The sequence below is a fragment of the Aedes albopictus genome, chromosome 3, assembly GCF_035046485.1.
Source record: "Aedes albopictus strain Foshan chromosome 3, AalbF5, whole genome shotgun sequence".
In the NCBI taxonomy this organism is placed as follows: domain Eukaryota; kingdom Metazoa; phylum Arthropoda; class Insecta; order Diptera; family Culicidae; genus Aedes; species Aedes albopictus.
The window spans coordinates 449449829-449468584 of NC_085138.1; the positions used below are offsets into that span (position 1 = coordinate 449449829).

At 42.9% G+C, this 18756-nt stretch overlaps 3 protein-coding genes across 4 annotated transcripts in view; all 3 read right to left on the reverse strand.

Annotated features, from left to right (window-relative positions):
- LOC109407531 (zinc finger and BTB domain-containing protein 18) overlaps positions 1-644 on the reverse strand; it is a 7851-nt gene extending 7207 nt beyond the window's left edge. Inside the window, exon 1 of the mRNA XM_019680597.3 lies at positions 53-644. Within this exon, the coding sequence (XP_019536142.2) occupies positions 53-222 (170 nt within the window). The 5' untranslated portion in view covers positions 223-644. The remainder of the gene's footprint in view (positions 1-52) is intronic.
- A 242-nt stretch (positions 645-886) lies between these two features.
- On the reverse strand, positions 887-8112 carry LOC109425789 (zinc finger protein 62). Of its 2 annotated transcripts, none has more exons than XM_019701123.3 (4): positions 7903-8112; positions 1494-2658; positions 1115-1424; positions 887-1049 (listed from the first exon to the last, which is right to left on the reverse strand). In XM_019701123.3, the coding sequence occupies exons 2-4, from the start codon at positions 2626-2628 to the stop codon at positions 983-985; spliced, it is 1512 nt and encodes a 503-aa protein (XP_019556668.2). In that variant the 5' UTR covers positions 2629-2658; positions 7903-8112; the 3' UTR covers positions 887-982. The 2 variants fall into 2 exon arrangements, with proteins under 2 accessions (XP_019556668.2, XP_019556665.2); XM_019701120.3 differs by having other exon boundaries at positions 7872-8111.
- A 4738-nt stretch (positions 8113-12850) lies between these two features.
- LOC109407527 (zinc finger protein ZIPIC) lies at positions 12851-18720 on the reverse strand. The gene is made up of 4 exons (XM_019680592.3): positions 18428-18720; positions 13615-14582; positions 13245-13554; positions 12851-13183 (listed from the first exon to the last, which is right to left on the reverse strand). The coding sequence occupies exons 1-4, from the start codon at positions 18613-18615 to the stop codon at positions 12949-12951; spliced, it is 1701 nt and encodes a 566-aa protein (XP_019536137.2). The 5' UTR covers positions 18616-18720; the 3' UTR covers positions 12851-12948.
- Between the last annotated feature and the right edge of the window lie 36 nt (positions 18721-18756).

Below are 18756 nucleotides of genomic sequence, written 5' to 3' on the forward strand. Positions count from 1 at the left end.
AGCTTAGAATTACGACATCTCACAATGTAATTTTTGAATGATCCATACATACTTGTTGACAACTTTTGAGCTCCGTCTCTTTGCATGTCGAGTCCGAGTGTTCAACGATGGCAACGATTCACTGCATTCATATGCCAGCACATCCGGTTCAACCTTCACCTCCACAAAGGACACGGGCACATTCTCCGCACTTCCGGATCTTTTACAACGACGGCTGTTCATTTTAGCAGCTTATTTTACCATTTTATTTTTCACTGAAAAAAAACGAGAGCTCCGCCGAGCGTCGAGTAAAATCAAAACATACACGCTAAATAAATAATGATTGCACAAAATCGGTAATCATTATATACAATACACTGAATAAAATAAATTGGGTACATATTGACTAAAGTGCCAATGAACTACGAATATTAGAGACGAGTTGATCATAATATGGAAGGTTATTGCGGAATATTTTGTATAGTTTTTCTAGATTGCCTTGGTGATCCCATTTAAAGGACAAGGCGCCGTCCACATATTACGTAACGCTCTATGGGGAGGGGGGAGTATGCCCGTTACGGCCCATACAAAAATTTTACGATTTTCATACAAAATAGCGTTACGGAGGGGGGAGGGGCGGTCCAAAAATCTCGATTTTAGCGTTATGTAATAAATGGATGCCGCCAAGGTATTTGGAGTACATAGCTCAACTTTTCTCGAGCACAAATCTAGAGACCGTATATAAATATCGTCAGCAACAAATTCATTGAATAATACCTATTATCAACTTACAATAATGATTAAATCCTAAAATTAATGTTTAGTGAAACGGTAAATTTGTCTACTTCTTTTTAAATGAAAGAAAAAAAAATACTCATGGAATTCTTCATACGAGTGAAACAGTGACTCAACATAAATTAAAATTTAATAACAGCCTTACTTCCGCTGTCTTGAAGTATTGAAACGAAATTGTTTTTTTTTCTCAACTTATGCAATAGTTGGATCAATCTTGACTTTTCTTGCCGTGGACGTTTTTTTCATGCGTCTTCATGCTCCACTTATTGTTGAACCTGGAACAGTATTTAAGGATGCTTTAATGAAAATTTCTTCCGCATTATCAAATACCATTACTCACTTTTTACCGCAAATGCTGCATTCGTGTGGAAACAGTCCTGTGTGCACTACCGAGTGTTGCTTGAGGTATCGGTTCAAGGTGAAACCTTTACCACATATTGTACAGACAAATTTTCTCTCTTGCTGGAAATGACGCTTTCTGTGCACATTCAATGATCCAGTTGTGCCTTTGATGTGCTTGCCGCACACGTCGCATTTCTGAGTTGGTACTCCGTTCTCCGGATGTACTCGTCGCACATGGGTGGACATGTTGGATCGACCGTAAAATGTCCAATCGCATCCTTCGGCGGGACAGCTGTATGGTTTGATCCCTTGAAGGAAACAAATAAATCGATAATTAGTAATCGTTAGCAGTGCCTGACGAATTGTTATTTCTTTACCTAGATGACGATTTCTGTGTCCTTCGATGGTTTCGGGGTAGACGGAATCTCCACATAAATCACACAACACTAACTGAAGCGGTTTATACCTTGAAGAGGGTTGGATTCGAGGCTCCGCAAATTTCACCTTTTTTGGCTCGACTGGGATCCTATGTGGTCCACCAGGTCGCTTCTTCTGACTTCTTTTCTTCTTCGGTTTTGTCTCTTCAGATGCATCCGTTACAGATTTTGTTTTTGCAGACCTACTCCGTTTCGGAATGGACGTTTCTGACGTTTCATCAAAACCACCGCCGGATAGTTCCAATATATTAGGCTTATATTCTTCATCTTGAGAATCTTCGTCAAATTCGCAAAAATCGCGAATTTTCTTCTGTTTAGCTTTTCTCTTTCTCCTGGACGATGGTGGATTTGTATTGGGATCTACGTTAGTCTCATTCTCGGGGGATAACTCAGAACCTTCATCATCTATCATTGCAGTGTTACCATGGCTTGAACCGCTTTCAACCACCAGTTCGGTTTCTACCTCAATAAACTCAGAATCCAATAGAGACTGAACGGTTGTTTTCTCATCAATGTTATCAGACTGCTGAATGGAAACATGCGGAACATTATCCTCGAAGAACTCAATTTTTGTTTCCAGCCTGGTAGTATTGGTGTTCACCATAAGCTCGTCATATATTTGATCAACTTGCACTCGATGCATTTCTACGGCAGATTTGCACTGATTGAAGAATTCAATATTCATTGGATCGTCCCAGCCTTCGTTCTCCAGGTGCAACCGTTTATCGAGAAGCAGATTATGTGCCTTGGCTACCGCCAATTTATAATCGGAAATTATATCTATCATATTCATGCAGTTTGAGCAAGCTAAAGGATACGCATCGCACAGAAAAACTCGGATCTGAAAAGCGGCATGCGCTTTTATGCAATGTTTCCTGAGAATGACTTTTAAATTTTCACGAGAAACTCTTCGCAAGCAGAACCGACATTGGGGAACCAATGATTCAGTTCCATTAATCTCAATCGGCTTATCCTCGGTTCGGCTCAAGTATGTCATATCAATATCCTCCGCGTCGACCTGCGTGCCACGGGTCCATTTGGTCATTTGCGTGTTACGTTCTTTATTCTCAGTCATTCTGTTGTTTGCTACAATTCAGTGACGAACCTGAAAGTATTTATTAGTTGAATTGGGTTGTTTAGTGAATAAAATAGGGTATTTTAGCCACTATAGGATAATTTGAGCCAGATTTGAAATGATTATTTTATGGGAAATATAGGGTGGTTTGGTAAGGTTTTTGTGTGCAATGTGCAGGAAAGACATAGAACTTGCTGTGCAAACGTTGACAGGGGCAATTTAATTGGAATATCATACTGTTTTAACGATCAGAGCAATTTTCAGCTACTAAGGGGTCCACTATTGGTTAAAATACCCTATTGCTATTTTCTATAGCTCAATCGAAAGAGCTCATTTTTCTGAGTATAACGTGATTTTATTGGATTCCAACACTTTTGTTTTGATGGTTAAATCAACAAAACAGTTTTAATTTTCGTGGATAGAATGACAATTCAATCGTTAAAGTGACAGTTCGACCCGAACAAAAATTTTTCCCCATACAAACTTTAAATGCATTTTGAAAATAGTTCCCAGACTCCAAAAATTATGAAATTTTTATTGAGGTGGACAATCCCGTAGTCTTTCGACCAATGCGCCGAACCCCCTTCGCGCGCACCTGTCATTATCAACACCAACAACAACAGTGAGTAGAAAAACGTTGACGAATAAACACGCGGTTAATAAAGTTAATTTTCCTTTTCGCTAAGTAATCGGTTGTACGTTTTTATTCCGATGTTCGAACCATTCCCTCAATAGGTTATGGGTTCCAGTAGTCGCGAGTAACGGAAGTTCGGTCGGAAGTAAAAGTTTTGCGCGGTACGATACGGTACGGTCATGGAGAGAGAAGGCGATCTTGCGCGTGTGCCACTTTTTGACGGCTCGAACTACCCGGCATGGAAGTTCCGAATGCTAGCCTTGCTCGATGAGCACGAGCTGATGGACTGCATTGAACAGGAGGTGGCGGAGGTAGAGGAGCTTGAGATCAAGGTGGAGGACACGGCTGAGGAGCGCCAGCAGAAGACAAAAGCGGTGGAGAAAAGGAAGAAGAAGGACAAACGATGCCGATCGTTGTTGATTTCCCGCATCCACGACAGTCAACTCGAGTACATCCATGACAAACCAACCCCCAAAACGATTTGGATTGCGCTGCAGCGGATTTTCGAGCGCCGAAGCATCGCGAGCCGTCTTCATCTAAAGAAGCAGCTGATTACCCTTCGGCAGGACGGCGCTAGCCTGCGGGAGCATTTCCTCCGGTTCGACCGAATCGTTCGAGAGTACAAATCCACTGGAGCTGGCATTGATGACCTCGATATCGTCTGTCATCTGCTGTTGACGCTTGACTCAAGCTATGCGACGGTCGTGACAGCCATCGAGACGATGCCGGAAGATGCATTAACTCTGGAATTCGTGAAGTGTCGACTACTCGACGAAGAAACGAAGAAGAAGAGTGCAGATGTCGAATCCATTTCGATGAAACCGGATGCAGCAGCTTTCTCAGGATCACGAGCTCGAAAACATCAGCAGAAACAGCAGAAGAAAGTGTGGAAGTGTTTTGGTTGCGGCCAAGAAGGGCACAGAGTTGCCGAGTGTCCGCAGAAGAAAAAGAAGAACGATGGGAAGAAGACGAGTGCGCACTACGGTGCTGACGACAAGGGTGTGTGTTTTGTCGCAGCAGACACGATCCCGAAGAAGCAAGAAGTGACGTGGATTATCGATTCCGGTTCGTCGGAGCATATTGCGAACGATAGTGAGCTTTTTGATGAGTTGATTCCAATGAAAAAGCCGATGGAGATTGCTGTTGCCAAGCAGGGACAGTCAATCGTCGCGAAGCACCGCGGCGTGATTCGGTTGCGTTCCGTCGTCAATGGGGAGTCGATTCCGATAACTTTGCACGACGTGCTTTACATTCCAGAAGCAAGTGTAAATCTATTGTCGGTCAGGAAAATCGAAATCAACGGACTGAAAATAGTGTTCGCCAGTGGTACAGTGAGCATCGCACAAGAATCAGGTGTTGTCGCGATTGGAAAACGACGTGGCAAACTGTACGAACTTGACCTTCACCGAGAAGGGGAGTGTGTGGGTAAATCGTCGTTCTATTCGTGCGGTCGGGTTCCAAAACAGTTCGAACTGTGGCATCGCCGGTACGGCCACCTGAGCGCGAAGAATTTGGAGACTCTAGTGCGTGATAAGATGGTCGTTGGACTTGATGTGAAGCCCGGAGCGAAGGGTGGCGACGAAATTGTTTGTGACTCGTGCATCGCCGGGAAGCAAACTCGAATGCCTTTCTCCGCGCGCGAGGGTAGACGGTCGTCACGAGTCTTAGAACTGGTTCACTCGGACGTGTGTGGTCCGGTGTCGCCCGTAAGTATTGACGGTGAGAACTATTTCGTCACGTTTATTGACGATTGGAGTCGGTTCACCGTTGTCTACTTGATGAATTCCAAGGACCAAGTCACCAGCAAGTTCAAGGAATACGAAGCCTACGTGTCAGCGAAGTTCGGAAGCAAGATCTCGCGGTTCCGCTGTGACAATGGCGGCGAATATAGAGCTAGTGCGTTCCGGAAATTCTGTAAGAAGAAGGGAATTCAAATCGAATGGACCGTCCCTTACACGCCGGAACAGAACGGCGTCAGCGAACGCATGAATAGGACGCTGGTGGAGAAGGCGCGCTCCATGCTGGAGGATTCCGAAATCGATAAGAAGTTCTGGGGTCCGGCGATCCAGACTGCGGCATTCTTGTCAAACCGCAGTCCAGCGAGCGCTCTCAACAGTAAGCAGACTCCGTTCGAAGTATGGGAAGGACGCAAGCCGGATGTGCACAAGCTGCGGGCATTCGGAGTGGATGTCTACGTGCACATTCCTAAGGAGCACAGGAAGAAGCTGGATTCGAAATCTTGGCGAGGAGTGTTCATCGGTTATTCCCACAATGGCTACCGTGTATGGGATCCGCAGCGAAAGACCGTTGCGGTCGTGCGTGACGTAATTTTCGTCGAAAACGGTAGAAGCGGGGGTTCTCTGCTTCCGGAGAGAAAGACAAATCAAGACTACGTGCGTGTACCGGAAATCGAGGACGAAGCTGATGCCGCAAGTGATGTCGAGAACGAAGTAGCTGTGCAAGAAATCGTGGACGAAGAAAACTTCGATAGTTGCGTCGAGGAAACGATTCGGGAAGATGGTGAAGAAGCAACAGCGGAAAACGACCAGGAAGATGGTGAATGGCGGGAAAAGCGTCGTCAAAACCGGCAGTCACAGCGTGCGGAAAGCACTCCGAAAAGCACGCCTCGTCCACTGCGAGAACGTCAGCCTCCAGCGTGGCAACGGGACTTCGAGGTGGATTACAGTGGATTCGCTCTCAGTGCAGCTAGCTTCGTGGAGAATCTTCCAAGTTCGCTGACGGAGATGAAGAAGCGACCCGACTGGCCAAAGTGGGAAGTAGCCGTTCAGGAGGAGATGACAGCGTTGGAGAAGAACAACACTTGGTCGCTAACGAAGATTCCCGAAGGTCGTGTCCCGATTACCTGCAAGTGGGTGTTCCGACTGAAGCGGGACGAAGACGGCGGCGAGAATTGCTACAAAGCAAGACTCGTTGCACGCGGATTTACCCAAAGGTATGGCTTTGATTACGCAGAAACTTACTCTCCAGTTGCGAAGTTAGACACACTCCGGGCCGTCCTGGCGGTTGCCAACCACGAGAAGATGGCGGTCCATCAAATGGACGTAAAAACCGCTTTCTTAAACGGGACGATCGCAGAGGAAATATATATGGTCCAGCCTGAAGGATTCGAAAAAGGTAAGGGTCTAGTGTGTCGCTTGAACCGTTCACTGTACGGCCTGAAACAGGCGTCGAGGGCCTGGAACGAGCGGTTCCACGTTTTCGTCGAGAAGCTGGGATTCAAGAGAGGAGCGAGTGATCAGTGCCTGTACGTGAAGCGAACCAAGACCGGTTTGCTGTTTCTGGTGATTTATGTGGACGATATTTTGATCATCGGTTCGGATCTGAAGGAGATCGAGGCGGTAAAAAGGTCCTTGGCCAGCGAATTCGAGATGAAGGACCTAGGGGAAGTAAAGAACTTCCTCGGCATGAAAATTGAACGCGTCGTTGAGGACAGATACCTGCGGATCAGTCAGCGTGCTTTTCTGGAAGGTCTGCTGCAGCGGTTCAATATGCAGGAGTGCAAACCGATTTCCACGCCGATTGAGTGTCGTCTGCGATTGCCAAAAGGAGAAGAGTCCAAACGTTCAGAGAAGCCGTATCGCGAGTTGGTTGGATGTCTCATGTACGTCGCCATGACGTCACGGCCCGATCTGTGTGCGGCCGTCATCTACTTCAGCCAATTCCAGAGCTGCCCGATGGAGGAGCACTGGGTACACCTGAAGCGAGTGCTGCGGTACATCCGTGGCACGTTGGACTTTGGACTGGAATTTCGAGGAAACAACGAGGCACCAATTATGGAAGCGTTTTGTGATGCTGACTGGGCCAATGATCCCGTGGATCGGCGGTCGCTCACCGGATACGTGTTCCGGGTTCATGGCTGTACGGTTGGTTGGCTGACAAGGAAACAACCGACCGTGTCCTTGTCATCGACCGAGGCCGAACTGGTTGCACTCAGCGTGACCATATGCCACGGTATATGGATGAAGCGACTGTTGCAGGATTTGGGCAGGGAGCTCAAAGGACCAGTGACCTACTATGAGGACAATCAGTCGACCATAAGAGTAACAGAAGACGAAAAGTACGCCGGTCGCATGAAGCATGTGGACGTGAAGCATCGATTCGTACGAGAGCTGATACAGCGAGGACAAGTTGCTTTGCGCTACAAGGCGACCGAAGAGCAGCTCGCTGATGTCCTGACCAAGGGATTACCGGCGGGAGTGTTCCAGAGACATCGGGCCAGCCTTGGATTGAAGGCCTCCGGAAATTGAGCGGGGGTATTGAGGTGGACAATCCCGTAGTCTTTCGACCAATGCGCCGAACCCCCTTCGCGCGCACCTGTCATTATCAACACCAACAACAACAGTGAGTAGAAAAACGTTGACGAATAAACACGCGGTTAATAAAGTTAATTTTCCTTTTCGCTAAGTAATCGGTTGTACGTTTTTATTCCGATGTTCGAACCATTCCCTCAATAATTTTGGATTTCGACTAATTTTTGGGCGGAGAATCCGATTGTGAAATAATCCGGATACCCCTAAAGAACCCAATTTAGCCTTGCCTAATCTTTTGCAAGAAACTTCACCGAACGTAATATTTGCATGACCCTTACTTGTTTATATAGGAATCGTGAGCTCTGTTACCTGCACAGTTCAAAAAACATACATTTCACACAGAGTAAAAACTTTCTACCAACTCTTTTTCCACTAAATTAGACGATAGATAAGCAAGCCTTATATTTAGACTTTTTAAAACAACATATTTGCATAGAATTACAAAATTATTTCACTTTCTTCGCTGATCGTGAAGAGAGATGGACGCAGCAAAATATGTTTATTTATTTTTTACTGACAGAAGACTGACGAACACACTGACAGCATATTAGCAACTGACAGTATGAAGCCACCCGCGACTGAAATGGATCCAGTAGGTCTGTGCCAAAATAGGGAGATAAAAAACAACATAGGGTAATGTGAGAGAAAATGGATTACCGAAATTTCCTTTTGCGGTTGGAGTTAGAAGAGGACGTTAACGTCCTCAAATTCCTGATTGCACAAGTAATTAAGGAATCAGGAATTTGGAAAATTACAACAAAAAATAATGTTAATGAGAATTTTTGATCTAATATACCGCATTTAGTTCACCACTGGACTGCGAACTGCGACTTCATAAGTGCGAAAACGCTAATAAAAGTGCGCGATTGCATCAAATCAACTCGGTGTCTTCAGAGCACTTGTTCGCCATAGATTGAAGAAATAGTGCGCCGAAGACATCAACCTGATTTGAATCAATGAATCATTTGATGCAATCGCGCACTTTTATTTACGTTTTCGCACTTATGAAGTCGCAGTTCGCAGTCCAGTGGTGAACTAAATGCGGTATATTTAGAAAAATTGCGCAACTGAGCTCCATACCTTGTAAAAATAGGGATGAGTCAACAAATCGTTCCTTTGCAAACTATTGATTTAAGAATCAGTTCCCGCCCCGCATAAATCCAAACTACACTAAAACAACATCCAATATGGAGTTGCATAATGAACATTATGCGATTGTTTTTCATTATGCAACTGATTTCAGTTGCATAATGAACCAGTTGGGGTCTCCAGTTAGCCTAGTGGTTAAGGCTATGGATCGCCAATCCGGAGACGGAGGGTTCGATTCCTCGACTCCCTGGGCATAGCGTATCATTGTACTTGCCTCACAATATACAAATTCATGCAATGGCAGGCAAAGAAAGCCCTTCAATTTATAACTGTGGAAGTGCTCAAAGAACACTACGTTGAAGCGTGGTTGGCCAAGTCCCAGTGGGGACGTAGAGCCATAAAGAAGAAAAAGAAGAATGAAAAAAAAGAGTCATGTAAAAAAGAAATTATGATACTGAATGCAAACATATCGCCAAAGCTGTACTCAACAACGCAAGATATTCACGGTCTGTTTTTATATATGTGAACCCACGCAACTAATTTCCGCGCAGGAGTCTAAACAGGTGGATGGAATCTCCGTAATATTACTGATATTATGCTTTTCGGGTCTGGTACGTTTGGCATAAGGACGTTTGGCATAAAGGACATTTGGCATAAAGGCCGTTTGGCATAAAGAATATGTAAAATATATTTTCCCTCTGGAGAAAAATTAATGAACAACCACAGACAAACGGAAGACACAGACAGACGTAAGACTCTGACAAATCCCATCGTATACCGATTTAACGGACTTTTTCAAAATTGATATTTGGCCAACTGCCCAACCGTAGCGCTCACATCGTTTTTGTTCGATTTTGACGTTTGCTCACTACCGCCATCTAGTTGATGGTCGGCCTAACTTAGTCCTTCTAGCATTGGACGAATATGTTTCCGTGACTATGATTTGAATCGAAAAATGTTCTAAGTGTTACATCTGTTTGTCTGTGGAACAACCTTCAATGGAAAGAAGGCAAACTTGTTAGTGATGCATTATTTTGGATCTCTTATTTTCGAAATAACCTTATGCTTCCATGAATTTTTTTTCCGGAAGGGGAATGTTTCTTCTTTTGTATATAGGCTGTTCTTTATCGATACAAGCAATTTAGATTCCGGTAATGGTTCTTTCCAACAAATCATCCTTGTTTGCATATTATATTCAGAAAAAATATTGCATCATAATGTATTATCCTTCTTTAGAATATTTTTTTTCTTTTTGGACGTTAAGTATGTGGCCCATTTTTAGTCCAGCGAGCGCTCTCAACAGTAAGCAGACTCCGTTCGAAGTATGGGAAGGACGCAAGCCGGATGTGCACAAGCTGCGGGCATTCGGAGTGGATGTCTACGTGCACATTCCTAAGGAGCACAGGAAGAAGCTGGATTCGAAATCTTGGCGAGGAGTGTTCATCGGTTATTCCCACAATGGCTACCGTGTATGGGATCCGCAGCGAAAGACCGTTGCGGTCGTGCGTGACGTAATTTTCGTCGAAAACGGTAGAAGCGGGGGTTCTCTGCTTCCGGAGAGAAAGACAAATCAAGACTACGTGCGTGTACCGGAAATCGAGGACGAAGCTGATGCCGCAAGTGATGTCGAGAACGAAGTAGCTGTGCAAGAAATCGTGGACGAAGAAAACTTCGATAGTTGCGTCGAGGAAACGATTCGGGAAGATGGTGAAGAAGCAACAGCGGAAAACGACCAGGAAGATGGTGAATGGCGGGAAAAGCGTCGTCAAAACCGGCAGTCACAGCGTGCGGAAAGCACTCCGAAAAGCACGCCTCGTCCACTGCGAGAACGTCAGCCTCCAGCGTGGCAACGGGACTTCGAGGTGGATTACAGTGGATTCGCTCTCAGTGCAGCTAGCTTCGTGGAGAATCTTCCAAGTTCGCTGACGGAGATGAAGAAGCGACCCGACTGGCCAAAGTGGGAAGTAGCCGTTCAGGAGGAGATGACAGCGTTGGAGAAGAACAACACTTGGTCGCTAACGAAGATTCCCGAAGGTCGTGTCCCGATTACCTGCAAGTGGGTGTTCCGACTGAAGCGGGACGAAGACGGCGGCGAGAATTGCTACAAAGCAAGACTCGTTGCACGCGGATTTACCCAAAGGTATGGCTTTGATTACGCAGAAACTTACTCTCCAGTTGCGAAGTTAGACACACTCCGGGCCGTCCTGGCGGTTGCCAACCACGAGAAGATGGCGGTCCATCAAATGGACGTAAAAACCGCTTTCTTAAACGGGACGATCGCAGAGGAAATATATATGGTCCAGCCTGAAGGATTCGAAAAAGGTAAGGGTCTAGTGTGTCGCTTGAACCGTTCACTGTACGGCCTGAAACAGGCGTCGAGGGCCTGGAACGAGCGGTTCCACGTTTTCGTCGAGAAGCTGGGATTCAAGAGAGGAGCGAGTGATCAGTGCCTGTACGTGAAGCGAACCAAGACCGGTTTGCTGTTTCTGGTGATTTATGTGGACGATATTTTGATCATCGGTTCGGATCTGAAGGAGATCGAGGCGGTAAAAAGGTCCTTGGCCAGCGAATTCGAGATGAAGGACCTAGGGGAAGTAAAGAACTTCCTCGGCATGAAAATTGAACGCGTCGTTGAGGACAGATACCTGCGGATCAGTCAGCGTGCTTTTCTGGAAGGTCTGCTGCAGCGGTTCAATATGCAGGAGTGCAAACCGATTTCCACGCCGATTGAGTGTCGTCTGCGATTGCCAAAAGGAGAAGAGTCCAAACGTTCAGAGAAGCCGTATCGCGAGTTGGTTGGATGTCTCATGTACGTCGCCATGACGTCACGGCCCGATCTGTGTGCGGCCGTCATCTACTTCAGCCAATTCCAGAGCTGCCCGATGGAGGAGCACTGGGTACACCTGAAGCGAGTGCTGCGGTACATCCGTGGCACGTTGGACTTTGGACTGGAATTTCGAGGAAACAACGAGGCACCAATTATGGAAGCGTTTTGTGATGCTGACTGGGCCAATGATCCCGTGGATCGGCGGTCGCTCACCGGATACGTGTTCCGGGTTCATGGCTGTACGGTTGGTTGGCTGACAAGGAAACAACCGACCGTGTCCTTGTCATCGACCGAGGCCGAACTGGTTGCACTCAGCGTGACCATATGCCACGGTATATGGATGAAGCGACTGTTGCAGGATTTGGGCAGGGAGCTCAAAGGACCAGTGACCTACTATGAGGACAATCAGTCGACCATAAGAGTAACAGAAGACGAAAAGTACGCCGGTCGCATGAAGCATGTGGACGTGAAGCATCGATTCGTACGAGAGCTGATACAGCGAGGACAAGTTGCTTTGCGCTACAAGGCGACCGAAGAGCAGCTCGCTGATGTCCTGACCAAGGGATTACCGGCGGGAGTGTTCCAGAGACATCGGGCCAGCCTTGGATTGAAGGCCTCCGGAAATTGAGCGGGGGTATTGAGGTGGACAATCCCGTAGTCTTTCGACCAATGCGCCGAACCCCCTTCGCGCGCACCTGTCATTATCAACACCAACAACAACAGTGAGTAGAAAAACGTTGACGAATAAACACGCGGTTAATAAAGTTAATTTTCCTTTTCGCTAAGTAATCGGTTGTACGTTTTTATTCCGATGTTCGAACCATTCCCTCAATAATTTTGGATTTCGACTAATTTTTGGGCGGAGAATCCGATTGTGAAATAATCCGGATACCCCTAAAGAACCCAATTTAGCCTTGCCTAATCTTTTGCAAGAAACTTCACCGAACGTAATATTTGCATGACCCTTACTTGTTTATATAGGAATCGTGAGCTCTGTTACCTGCACAGTTCAAAAAACATACATTTCACACAGAGTAAAAACTTTCTACCAACTCTTTTTCCACTAAATTAGACGATAGATAAGCAAGCCTTATATTTAGACTTTTTAAAACAACATATTTGCATAGAATTACAAAATTATTTCACTTTCTTCGCTGATCGTGAAGAGAGATGGACGCAGCAAAATATGTTTATTTATTTTTTGTCAATTCTTACAAAATACAGCGCCGCGTTACGGTTTTGTAACTATCGTCCTAAGGAAGAAGCAAATCAAATAGCGAATTTATAGGAACAGAACTTGTCATTCATTAAAAGGTTTATCAAAATAACAAGCGTCTCAACTAATGTGTGTTAATTTATGGATAACATTTATGATAAATAAGACATCGTTACCGTTTATTAATGAATATAGTAAGTTAAATCAGTGCCGTATGTGGATATTACTGTCCACTCGACTGGCCGCTATTTTCATCCGGAATCATTGCATACACTTGCTGAGCACCGACTGGGGGAACGATTTGAGGAAGCGGTAATGGGATGGGGTTCGGGATGGAATTGATTTGTGTCGGATTCCAAGCTGGAACCTCCGGTGATTCTTGCGGTTGCACCAGCAGCTGATTTTTCTTTTCGTGAATATTCTTCTCGTGAGTTTTCATGCTCCACTTGTTGTTAAACCTGGAAATAAAAGTTATTCTATTGTTGTACATTAGTCTAACAAATTTCCGCTAATACCAACCTCTTTCCACAATATTTGCACTTATGCGGAAATTCTCCAGTGTGAATAATCGAGTGTTGGGTGAGATACCACTTCATGGTGAATCCTTTGCCACAAACTTGACAAATGAATGATTTTGTGTCAATGTTGTGTCGTTTCTGGTGGTACTTCAGGACTCCAATCGAACCTTGGATCACTTTTCCACAGATATTGCAAGGATGAGCCCCTACTCCGCCCGGCTTGTGGAACTTCTTCATGTGTTTGCTCAGATTGTACCTGCTGGAAAATGCGACTTCGCATTTTTCCACCGAACATATATAAGGTTTGATTCCTGAGGATTAAATTTAAATGTTTAAATACTGATGCTCCGTAACGAAGTAAAAATATTTACCCAAATGTTTATTTCTATGGCCTTCCACTGACTCTGGGCGTATATATTCTCCACACAAGTCACACAACTGTCGTTTGACAGTGGGAATCTGTTTAACTTTCTCCTTTTTCTCTTTTTTAATAGAGAGCCGCTTTGTATGCTGATAAGGAGCTAAATCATCATCTTGATTGGGATCGTAGTCTTCATCGATTTTATAATCTTCATCTACTTCCGAATCATCGGCTTCTTCAACGTCCGCATCTGAATCATCTATTTCCAACTTTGGATTGGACACGATTGCTGTTACAGCTTCGCGTGGTGTGTCTTCGGCTGGAACAGTAACGTCAACTGAAACAGCAGGAGCTTCAGTTTCAGTGATGACGCATTCCGGTTTAATCATTGGTTCACTAATATCTCCATCCTCTGCACCACTGTTGTTGTCATTGTCATCGAGGTACTCCTCTTCGTACTCAGTTTTTTGTGGTTTTGTATGTTCATCGTAGAGCGAGTCAATCTGCTGGCGATGAAGCAGTATGGCTTGCTTACATTTTTTGAACAATTCAATGGATTCTTGATCGTCCCAGCCGCTGCTTTCCATGTGAACTCTCTTACATTTGAGCAAATTCTTAGCTTTGATGATAGCATTTTTGAACTCGAAAAACATATCCAACAGACTCTGGCAGTTGATGCAAATGAATGGGTAAGCATCATGCGGAATGACACGAATTTGGAAAGCAACGCGGGCTTTCTTCTTGTGATGACCCATGATTATATCGAGATTTTCACGTGCAACTCGGCGCAAACAAATGCGACATTGTGGAGTTTTATCTTCACCAATCGGTAATTCAATAGGGCATGCTTTGGTGAGCATTTCCACTCGATCTGACTCTTTGATGAAGGCCAGGTCAAGGTCCTCTGGCTCGACTTGAGTGGAACGATGTTTCTTGATTATGACTACGGGCTTCGATAGGACTTCTGGTGAATCATGCCTAAAAACATAAAAATCAAATTGTTTTGACATTGGAGCAAAACCATGACAAAAACATATCTAAATTTACAAGTTATTCTTGTATACCGCATTTAGTTCACCACTGGACTGCGCACTGAATCTTCATAAGTGCGAAAACGTTAATAAAACTGCGCGATTGCATCAAATCAAATTTATGTCTTCGGCGCACTAATTCTTCGATTTATGCTGAATAAGTGCTCTGAAGACACCGAGTCGATTGGATGCAATCGCGCACTTTTATTTGCGTTTTCGCACTCTTGAAAACTAGTGCGATAGTCCAGTGGTGAACTAAATGCGCTATAATACAATTCAGAACAGAACACTATCAGAAACTTTACTTTTGATACTAGTTTTGGTCCACTATAGTATAGCTAATCAGCTTGCGGATTTCTATAACCTTTACACACCGCTTTGAGGTTTCAACGTAGAATATGAAAGAAAAACAATTATATCTTTATTATATTGATTTTAAGCCTCAAGTTAAACTATAAAAAAACAGAGAGAGGAATTCTTTGGCGTAGGGGAGGAGACGAGTTTAAAGTTTCATGTACGGAGTTGTTAAAAAAAAAGGGTCCAACAGAGAGGGATATTCCAATTTGATAATTACCAATTCATAAGCGACCCCTGAATCTAATTTCAACCATTTCACAACAATAATGACAATGTCGCAACCTGCATTTGGGGCGAAAACCCACCCATTGTGATTAACCTGTTACCAATTGCGTTAAAGAGTAGGTAATCGCTGCACCCTTTTTTTTGCTAGTTATGTGCCTTTTTTGTTCGACAACTCTCTCACGGAGACAAATTTCGTTCGTTTGAAACAAAAATATTCATGTTTATTCGGTAAACTGATATAGTTATTTATGTGACGAGTTGCAAAAAGTTGATTTTTTCAGCACGAGTCGTACATTTATCCAACGAGGCTTGCCGAGTTGGATAAATACGAAGAGTGCTGAAAAAATCGAGTTTTGCAACGAGTGGCATACAAAATTTTATGCAATTCAGTATCGTAATATCCATTTTATAGAACACATTTTGGTATCATAATGACCATTTTTTCCTAACTGATTCATTATGCAACTGAAATGAGTTGCATAATGAAAAATAGTTGCATAATGTTCATTATGCAACTCATTTGAGTTGCATTATGAACATTATGCAACCCAAATGAGTTCTATAATGAAAAAAATCATTGCATAAAAATATTTAAAACTTAAATATTCATTTTTAAAACAAACTCAATTACATATTGATTTCTACAATACCCATTGAAGAGCCCCTCGTTCCGCATTCGAGAACATCCCAAGAAACAGAAGTAGTTGAACAACAGTTTCTTAAGCTGAAGTTTACTTAAGAGTGGTTTGTTCCACTCTTATTCAGCAAGAATGTTTGTTGGGATAAACAAAACTCTCAAGTTCCAGCTGCATCACCAAACAAGATTTCCTCTTGCAAAAAAGGCAAGTTTCACCAAAAATTTCCACGAAATCCCATTGATTTCGGGAGTGTAAAGGGTGATACGGTCAAAATTTGGTCACACAATTTGTTTCCTAACTTGAGACTGCGTACACTAAAACAGCTGATTTTTGGACCAGTAATGGTACATTATATGTAGCTTGTACCATAAAATTTTCATCAAAATCGGTTTAGTATTTGTGGAGATATTGTGAATCCTGAAAACTGCAATTTTAAAATTTTGTACAAAGAGGATTAAAATATAAGAACACATTTTTACTCTTTTATTTATAGAGCCAGAAATACTGAACCAATTTCAATAAAAAAATTACTGTATGTAAAGTATACATATCAAAATGTTGTGTAAAAATTTAATTCAATTTGATTCAGCCGTTACAAAGTTATGTTTGTTTAGATGGTCAAATTTTGTCAAATTTTGTCAAGTCAAGTCAAATTTTGCTCAAACAATTTTTTTGCGTACACCAAAACAGCTGATTTTTGGATCAGTAATGGTACATTATATGTAGCTTGTACCATAAAATTTTCATCAAAATGGGTCTAGTATTTGCGGAGATATTGTTGAACCCTGAGATCTGCAATTTTAAAATTTTGTGCACAAATAAGAACACATTTTTTCTGTTTTATTTATAGAGCCAGAGATACTTAACCGATTTCAATGAAATTTTTTCTGTATGTAAAGTATGCATATCAAAATGTTGTGTAAAAATTTCATTCAATTTGATCCAGCCGTTACAAAGTTATATTTGCTTAAGTGGCACCCTGTCAGTTTTTTTCATATTCAAACTGCTACAACTTTGAAAGTATTCATACAAAATGGCTCAAAATTTTACTAAGAACATATTTTCATAATAGTATTATACTGTAAAATTTTGATAAAAATCGGAGCAGTATTGGTAGTTCTATAATCAAAATTGTGCTTTACTGACCTTAAATTTCCGAAAATTTACTATGAAGCGCCTTTGTACAAAATTTTGAAAAGGTAGGTCGATGGTTTTATCTATACATCAACCAATACTTAATCGATTTTGATGAAAATTTTATGGTATAAGCTACATATAATGTAGCATTACTGGTCCAAAAATCAGCTGTTTTGGTGTACGCAGTCTAAAGTTATGAAAAAAATTGTGTGACCAAATTTTGACCGTATCACCCTTTATGTTATCAACATAATGTGGGCATTGAAAGTGCCACGCGGGAAGTGGATTTTCCTAGAGAAGGAAATGATTTTGTAAATTTAATTGGAAAACAAATGTTTCCGTAGGGCCGACCTGCCACAAAAAAAAACAAAAGTTTTTACATTTGTTTCTAACATAACCTGTCAGAAGATACACGTTTGTTTCAAAAATGGATTGAATTTGTTTCAAATGTGACGTTCGATTTGCTCCAAACAGTTTTATTTTTGTTGCCAGAACAAATTGACAATTTATTTGAGTTTACCTGAAATATTTTTGATTTTACCATGTTTTTTTCTCTCTGCCACCGACAGCAAAACAAAACCATGGTTCAGATGACTTAGGGATATATTGGAATGCTAGACGGAATAATAAATTCCTGTATGGAACAAAAAAAAACCATTTGTTTAAAGTTGTAAAGGCATGAGTATTCAGCATGACCATGCTGAGGATGACGGGTTCGATTCCCGGTCGGTCCAGGACTCTTTCGTAAAGGAAATTTCCTTGACCATAGAATATCTTCAAGCCAACCATACGACATACACATGCAAAATGATGGTCATTGGCAGAGAAGGCTCTCAGTTAATAACACTAGTTTATAGCATTTTTGAACTCGGTAAAGCTGATAATCATTTTTAGTGTAGATTCGTGCCATGAGTTCAAAGACCTGATACTGACTTCGGACGCATAAATGTCGTTTTTCTCGTGAATTTCTAATGTAACATGTAACATTTATGCGTCCGAGTGCAGTGAAGCGAATTTTTATTTCCTTGTGCTGACGATATAAAATCTTCTATAATTCTAGATTGAGTTTAAATAAAGGCGAAAGTAACATGAGCGAGTTCTCTTCATCGACTCTCTCTTCTTCAAATTAAAGTGACAAGATGCAAGTATGGTTGCAGTTTTAGGTCATAAATCGCTAGGTTGCGATGCAATCTAGCGTCTAGGTGTAAAAAAGTTCGATTGAATTTGCATCTTGTCACTAAAGTTGCCCCCCCCCCCTTCATACGACGTTTGCTGGGCCAGCAAGAATAAAAAAAAAATCAGATGAAGGACACTTGTTTTTAATTCGAGTTGTGACTTCGTTAAATCTTCGTCTCAAAGTTTACTCTGATCATCACGAAACAAAAAAAAAAACATATATGAACCCAAAACCGTTGCCATACCCTATAATACTTACGTGTTTGTGTTGCTGGTTGTTTTGGACAGCTTGCGGGACGATGCTTTCGGTTCTTTCCTGGGGGTAGGGGTTTCGCTATGTCGATACTCGTCCGATTCGTCCACGGCATCCGGCAGCTCTTCTTTGACCGTCACTGCAACGAAAGCTGGTCCCGGAAAGGTTCCCTTCGACAGCCAGCGGGTTTCCATGGTTGGAATGCACTTTTTTCACGGTTTTTTGCAGCAGCAAAAAGGATCTTCTCGAAATCGACTTTTGCACTTTTGCAGACGACGGTGTTCTCTTCTGTGGTGAGTGAAGTTTCCACGCACACTACGACGCCCCCAAAAGAT